General features: G+C 41.6%; 1 protein-coding gene across 1 annotated transcript; it reads left to right on the forward strand.

The window, feature by feature from the left end:
- The first annotated feature begins 487 nt into the window (after nucleotides 1-487).
- Nucleotides 488-8,241, forward strand: tcea2 (transcription elongation factor A (SII), 2). The gene is made up of 10 exons (XM_051071452.1): nucleotides 488-796; nucleotides 3,847-3,909; nucleotides 4,606-4,711; nucleotides 5,020-5,128; nucleotides 5,299-5,450; nucleotides 5,677-5,731; nucleotides 6,150-6,306; nucleotides 6,414-6,560; nucleotides 6,652-6,723; nucleotides 7,885-8,241. Exons 1-10 carry the CDS (start codon nucleotides 728-730, stop codon nucleotides 7,891-7,893), a joined length of 939 nt encoding a protein of 312 aa, XP_050927409.1. The 5' UTR covers nucleotides 488-727; the 3' UTR covers nucleotides 7,894-8,241.

Raw genomic sequence — 8,241 nt, forward strand, 5'->3', positions numbered from 1 at the left:
TCAGTCAGTTCAAATCACATCTTCAGGTAGTTATTTCTGCTCTTGTACATTTTCCATTCAAGTTCGGTGACCTATCACCTACAGAGAGAACACGTCTTTAAATGGTTTGCTCTCTGAAATAAACCAGATTTCAAAATGAAATCGTGTTTCCTCAGCATGTGTGGGCACATGTAAACCTGTGTGCTGCCAAAGACCTCTGTTCAAATCAACTGCATACAGCAGAGTAAAAAGGGTCACAGGTTCATCAGAAGCAGCTCATCTGATCTGATTCACTTGCTTTTGTAATTAATCTTTGAATGAAAAGTTGTCAAACACAGTCCTCACCAAAGCCTGATGAAGGATCTTCAAGCCAAACACGTTCAGTTGGATTTGAAGACAGACCTCGACGTGTTAGAGATGTCTGTCACACTGAAATGTTTTCCGTTTCATCCATACACGTTCAGCTGTAGATGACATTTAAGTTGGAAGTGGGGAAACATTTGCACAGATTGCTCAGGTGGTCCCAGGCTGAATTTGGGAAGAACCAAAAAGAAAAACTACAACTCCCAGCGTTCCACGGTGTCACACAACAACAAACGAGAGGGAGGCAGCAGCTGGGAGAGAAGGAGACAGACAGACTGTGTGAAGAGAGGCAAAGAGAGAGAGACTGGGAGAGTTTTTCTTCCACATCAGTGGAGGTTTTCTCCGCTGCAGAGGAGCAGAACTGAGGGAGAGGAATCCGCTCAAAATGGCTAAAAACCAGGAAGTGGAGCGCATCGCCAAAAAACTGGATAAAATGGTGCACAAGAAGAATACGGTGAGTGCAACAACAGTTGCTGCATCTGCAGAAAAATGCGATCAGGTGATGAGCTCTACCTTTAACTGCTGAGAGAGGGAAAATTCTGGAAACACGGTGAGTGTGTTTTTAACTCTGCTCACCGCTCTGTGCTGGAGGATTTACACATTTCTGCTGGAAATCTCACACACAACTAGACTGCTGCTCCTGGTTCTCTTTTTTTTGTGATTTTCCGAAATAGTTTGATGATAAATCACAGCAGCGATTGGTCAAAAAGCTGCTAATTCAAACACCCGCACCTGGAATCAATTACCTCAGTTTATTAACTACAGCTCCACAGATCATCCAGTTGTTATGGAAGTTACAAGACAGGAGTTAAAAGAGACTAATTTTTTTGAAAATTGTGTTTGTTTAGTTTTCACTTGGGGCATATACCAGAGAACTTTATTTTGAAATTTGATATGTGAAACCATGGGGCAGGTGGGTCTAAGCTGAGAGGTTTGTTGACCCTCATTTGTATTGAATGAAATTATTCTAAACAAGGTCATTTAATTATTTTTAATTCATTGTGAAAGTTAAATTTCCAGAAATGAAACAAAAACCAAAACAATTCTGCCTCCTGCTGAAATAAAAAGACAATTAACAGGATGTTGATTTAATTTCAGTTTATTTTTTCTGACTGAATCATAAATGGGTTCTGATTCACTCCCTCTGTGGCGACTGAACGGCTTCAACCACCGAACTGTGTAGAGGCAGAAGAAACTTGGGATAAAACTATAACTGAGAGAATGTAAAAAGTAAAAGCTTCATCTGAACCATCCTCAGTGAAATAATCCAAACTCTTGTCGGTCATATTGTGAAATTTACAATGAAAAAGTCTTAGCAGATGCTACTTTCTACACTTCTTTAGCATTTCTTAAAATAGCTAAACTTGAATGAACCATTATTATTGTCTTTTTTCATTTGAAAGATTCTTGATATTGTCATGTAGCTATTTTATATTTTAAGCTGCCATTTTTGACCATCAAGGGGCAGAAAGACTCCAAACATTGGTTCATCAAGTCCTTACAACTAAACAGGGTCTCTGTTAGGGCCGGTGTCCGACCTGAACAGCGTTACAGAGGTGGTGTTGCTTGTGGCTGCGCTTTTGTCGACCTGAGGCTCGGCTAAAGTTGTTGACTTGGTCGAGCGGTGAATGTTAGCAGTCTCCTCATCGTCAGCATTTATCTGTCTGAAAGAACTGTACGTTTTTTGGCTTTTACCTTTCCCTCTTGACATTATCCCTAAATGTACAGAGAGGAAGTATCTGTGTTACTGTTTGGCTAGCTAGCTAAGGTCGCTAGCTAGCAGCTTGCGATGATTGGAAAGGTCAAGTGTTGAACATTACTATGTGCACAAACTGCTGGTTTCCGCATTCACATTCTAACCAACAGATGTCACTGGTGAGCTTTCCAACCATTATCTAAGTTTCTAACCTGCCCCAGCTTCTCTAGGCCAGTCTGGAAATCCTGCCAAGGTAGAAAATAATTGCCTGAAACAAATCTATCAGACACATTATCATCCCATTGGAGTCATATTTGTGTCCACCCAATGAATGTAATTCCCAGTTCCCTCTCACTCACTGCTGTTAAATAGCCAATGGAACAGACACGGCTTTGAAAATCCACCAAGTCAAAAGGAGGTGGTTCTCAGTGATTACACATGAATGACACCACAGGGCCCAGTGCCTGCGAAAGGTTTTTTTTTCCAGTTACCTTGGAGGAATAAAACATTGTTTGGGGACTTTTGGTCTCGCAGTAACAGTTTGCACAGCGTTATTTGTTTTAAACGTCACAGTGGGATTTGGGAACAGATGCATGAATAAAACAACACAGTTTGTCTCTCACACTTTACAGCTTCTTCTCCTTTACCACTTTTACTCCAGTTCTTCCTCAACTCTCTCCCTTCTCTCCTTTACCTCTCATTCACCTGACCACCCCTCTAAAGCCAGATCTGCTGTCTTTCTCTGTCTCTATCCATCCTTTGGTCTTTTTTATCTGTGTGTGTCTCCTTGTATCTGTGTTGCTTATGTGGCAACATGGGACCACGTCCAGCTTTTTTTCCCTGCTGGACCATCACATTTGTCATATCATTTTATAATTTTTTCTCTCTCCTTCTTCTGTGTCTACACATGTTTTTTTCTTCTGTCTCTCCAGGTTATTTACTCTCTTCTGTTTGACAGTGTATGGCCTCTCCATCATCATGACAGATTTCTTTAATCTAAAGCCACTCTATCACCTCTTCTACAGCCTAAATTGCAGCACAACATCTGCTGCAAAGAGCATCCCATCCCTCTGACTTGTGCAGCTGTTTGGTTTTATTTGCCAAAATAAAATTTCCTAGTATCATGTATGGAAACTTCTTTGATAAAAAACTGAGCAGTACAACAGTGAGCAAGAGCTCCTCCCAGAGAAAGCTGCTCTCACTAAAATTCAGTCTTGTGGTGCCATCATTCTCCTGGTAACCTTTTAGAATACATTGAACAATTGTTTTTGGGTGTCGGGGTGACAGCTGCTCAGCCGTGCGAGGAGATCTTGGAAAGAAACCATGAATCTTCACATGCAGTAAAAAATGCCATTGTGACCTTTTGACATTCTGAAGCTTTTCAGATAAAAAATATTCATCCTGCAACGTAAAAAATAAAAATAATGGAATTTATCACTCCTATTATTATTCTTTATAAAGGGTTTTAAAGTAATTGCCTCCATGAACTCCATACCACAACCAGTGCTGCTGCCCACCAGCATGCACCTGCCCCTTTTACCCCACACACGTCTTCCTTCCTGCATCTCCCACCTCACAGTTTGAAAACCCCTGGGAGAAATGAAAGATGTCCACTGAGACAAACCTGTTATCTTGAAATGGTTTGGTTCATTAAACAGACACAAATCTGGCAGAGACTCACGTCTTATTCCTGTTTCACAGATTAAATACTGTGTCAGACTCCTGCAATGGTTCACTTACTGAGGTGTCCACACATTTACTGGGGAAGAAGTTAGCATGAAGGTGGTTGTGTGTTGTTTTGTGTACAGGACGGTGCTCTCGACCTGCTGAGGGAACTGAAGAACATCAAGATGTCTCTGGAGACTCTGCAGGTAATTAACTCCACCTCTCTGCTGTGTCAGCACCACAGCGACAAGTGCACCTGAAATCAGACCGTTATCATTACTCTCTGTTATACCACTAGCATTGCGACTACAAAGTATGTTAGATCAAGGCGTGGACATCCAGCAACGCCAACAGAGGTTTAACTTCTCACCTGTCTGCAGTGATGCAGAGGTGTGTCTGTGCAGTGTGACCTCACAGAGCTCACCTCTGACCACACCCAGTCAGACTGCTGTGACGTTACTCTTTATGTTGGACTGTGACCATGTAAACACTTTAATTGTCAGTGTTGGAATGTATGTAATACACCAGGTACTGGTTCATATCCAGGTCAACATCCATTTACAGGATCAGCTTTGTTTCTGGTTCATCTTCTACATCCTGTGTTTGTGTTTCCTTGTGTTTACACGTCAGTGAAAACAAAATGTCTGCACACGGGGCTGCAGCTGCATGCACTGATCCAACTGATTCTGTCAGAGCTGAAGACCGAAGCTTTTGATGCCACCATGTCTGTATACACATGGCATATAAAAAGACTAGATGGCTAACCTCCTCCTCCAGAGCTTGTGTCATATATATGGAAAACAGGACGATATATTAACATAGCTGAGAATCCCAGATAATATGAGAGATCTCAGTCACATTCTGTGTCTGATCTGTCCCTCTCCCTCCTTCTCTGCCTGTAGTCCACCAGAGTTGGGATGTCAGTGAACGCCGTGAGGAAACAGAGTTCAGATGAAGAGGTTCAGACTCTGGCCAAAGCTCTCATCAAGTCCTGGAAGAAATTGCTGGGTGTGTGTGTGTGATTGATCAGTTATGTCAATTAATCCATCTAACAAGTCCTGCGCTCCTCTGACATAGTGACATGATGTCCTTGTTGAATACAGTGACCCTACTGTCATGATATAAGTGAACCTGCTGACAGGCATTTTTAGGCTCATGGATTATCATAAAGAAATAATTCTAATAATCATACACAAATTAATCGATTGATAAATTGAAGTAGAAGTAGTGTCGTTACAGTTTGTCTCTGTAAACATAATCTGATGAGATGATTTTAAAAAAGTGTATTGTTTCTTACTTTGTTCATCGTCCCACAGACGGATCAGAGGGGAAGTCAGAGGAGAAGGAGAAGAAGAAGGAGGAGAGGTCGTCCTCTCCTGTGAGGTCGTCGTCCACCTCCAAAGACTCTGGAAGCAGTGAGAAAAGGTCTGTTACACTCTGATGTTTCCACCTACTGTTGCAGGACGAGGCCACTGCAAAAAGACTGATTCTTGTTTCATGGTGTCGTCAATAAAAGAAGAGAGTCGTCTTTCTCTTCCTTTACTAAACCCCACTTGCCTCTTCATTGTCTCTCTCCTCCTCCTCCCTCGTCGCAGTAAGAAGTCTGGAGAGACCCCCACAACTCCCACCAGCCCCACCACTCCCACCCTTCCCTCTCGGGTAACCTCCTTCCCCCCCGCCCCCGTCACCACTGACAGCGTCCGGAACAAATGTCGAGAGCTGCTGGTGGCTGCGCTGCAGACTGACGGTGAGGACACAACGTAAAAATTCTATTCTGATTCCCCAATGAATAAACGAGCAAGAATAGAACGTTTGACAACAACTTTTACACAGAGGTTCACTGACAGTTTGATGTTTTGTTCGAACTGAATGTTTCTGAATAGCTGCTGCTGATGTCTCTGGACTGAAGCCACTGTACGTAAAGCTTTCAATGTGCAATACGCTAAACAAGAGTGTGTGTTCGTGTGTTTCAGATGACCACAAGACCATTGGAGTCGACTGTGAGCACCTCGCAGCACAAATTGAAGAACATATCCTTTCACGTCATCACCACTTCACACTAACTGTTATTACACAGGATACACATGAACAAACAGAACGCCTGAATGAAAGATCTTAATCTGAGTGTGTTGACAGGGTGTGTTTCACTTTGTTAAACACTTGAGATGTGTTAGCAGTGTGGCTCTGTGAGGGCACCACTGGTCCACCCCGCTCAACACTTTGGTCCAGAATGAAGTATCGTAACAATTACTGGATGTACTGGCATTAAATTTCATACAGACATTCACTGCTACCAGAGGATGACTCATGACATCTTTGGTGACCTCTAACCTTTAAACTAGTGTCACCAAAAGTTCAAGATTATAATAATTATTTGATACTTACTGTTGTAAGCATGTGTTGGCTCATTAGCTGCGTTTTGCGCCCTTGACTGCTTGTCGCGCTCACAGATCTTCCAGGAGTTTAAGTCTACGGACATGAAATATAAATCCCGTCTACGGAGCCGCATCTCAAACCTGAAGGACCAGAAGAATCCCGACCTGCGGCGTAACGTCCTGTGTGGAAACATCTCACCTCAACGCATCGCCTGCATGACCGCAGAGGTCTTTACACATAAATGTCATAGAAATAACTGAATCCTGTGAACTTGTATGCAACTAGTTGATTCTGACAAAGCATTTTAAGTGTGTTTGTGTGTGTGTGCATGTAGGAGATGGCGAGTGCGGAGCTGAAGCAGATCAGAGAGGCTTTGACTAAAGAGTCCATCAGAGAGCATCAGCTGTCGAAGGTCGGAGGAACTGAGACGGACATGTTCATCTGCAACAAGTGTCACGGAAAGAGCTGCACGTACACACAAGTACGGACACACACACAAATAAAAACTGTGTCTGGACACACTTCTGACTGAAATCTTTAACCAACCAACTTTTTGCGTGTGTGTGTTACAGGTGCAGACACGCAGCGCTGATGAGCCCATGACAACCTTTGTGTTGTGTAACAGCTGCGGCAACAGGTGGAAGGTAAGGAAGTACTATTATTAACGTTAGGTGTTTGATAAATACTGAGAGAAACGAACAATAAATAAGAGATAAAACTCAATATATCCATATGGTTTTATGAAATGTGAAAAAAACTCTCAGCTGAAAAGCACTGTGGGAAATGTAGGACTAACTGAAGCACAAATACTCAAAGGAGGTTGAGGAAAGTAGCCTCACCAAATAAGAAACAGTAACTCTTGTGTTATGGAAGGAAAATGATTGTCAGTTACAAACATTGACCACCAGATGGCAGCAGAGACTGTTTCCTCCCCTTCCTCACAGCTTTATCGCTCTTCTAACTCTCAGTTAGAACTCCTGCTTCTTTTTCATGTCCTCCTCACTCTTTCTGTCTGTTTCCATCTTTTGTCTCTTTCTTACTTTTCTCAGCTTTCCTCCTTCCACTCTCGCCTCTCTCGTTTCACCTTCGTACATCTAATCCCTCTCCTCAGTATTTACTCCTTCCTCCTTCACTCAAACCCAACAACCAATAAAACGCCTAAAAAAGTCCTGTTTTATTTAGGTTTGAGGTTAATTAAGCAAGAAACTTATGGTAATATATTTAAAGATTTAAGATAGCAGAACTATATTGCTTAATTTATTGTCGATTTAAAGCTGCATTGATTTTCCTTCTATTCATTTTAATTTATTTTCGGGTCCAGTTTTCACTCTTTTTATCTGTGGATTGAAAAAGAGGGTTGATGAGAGGCCTTCTGCTATGAAGCAATGTTTTCGCCACCATTACCATTTGTGTGTTACATGCATGGGTGTGTGCACACCGACAGTGTGATCCACATCCTGCTGTTGGTTTCCTGCTAATCTACTAATTAAAAAATGCACCAACAAATGTAGCAATGTGTCAATAAAGAAGGGGAAGAAGACGACTGCTAGCAGGTAAACGTGGATGTAAACAATTCAGGAATTCAAATATTTGAAGGACACGCATTCAGCACGTTTGGATACACACTTTAAGGATACAAATGAGTTTGGTGAGTAAACCTCAATTTAAACACGACTGTCTTTTTATAAGAAGACTCCACAGGGCTCCTCTAACTGTCCAGAGGATGGTGCTGCAGATCGATCTTGAATCAAGTTGAGAGTTTTTACTGATCAACCTTAATCACAATCTTTCTGTCTGTCTTTCAGTTCTATTGAAGACGACGTGGGTGTATATTATTCCATGATGATGCAAACTGACTAAAGTGAATTGGATTTGGATTTAAAAGATGAATGATTATTTTTTCTTTATTTTGTATAATTTCTTTTTATATATAAAACTAAAAGATGTAATATATTTGGAGAAAAATATGCCAGTTCATGTTGTCTATTGGTTTCATTTGTTTTGTATGGAACACTTAAGACTTTATTTCTTATGCTAGATGAAGCTTTAAGCCAGATTTAAATCACATTTAGGCCTTGTGGGGAAAAAAATGGATGTGCCTTTCTTTGCCATGTTGTGCTGCCACAAAGTTTCTATTAAAGTTGCTCTTGGATGAAGACAAA

The sequence above is a fragment of the Lates calcarifer genome, linkage group LG6 (assembly GCF_001640805.2).
Source record: "Lates calcarifer isolate ASB-BC8 linkage group LG6, TLL_Latcal_v3, whole genome shotgun sequence".
NCBI lineage: Eukaryota > Metazoa > Chordata > Actinopteri > Centropomidae > Lates > Lates calcarifer.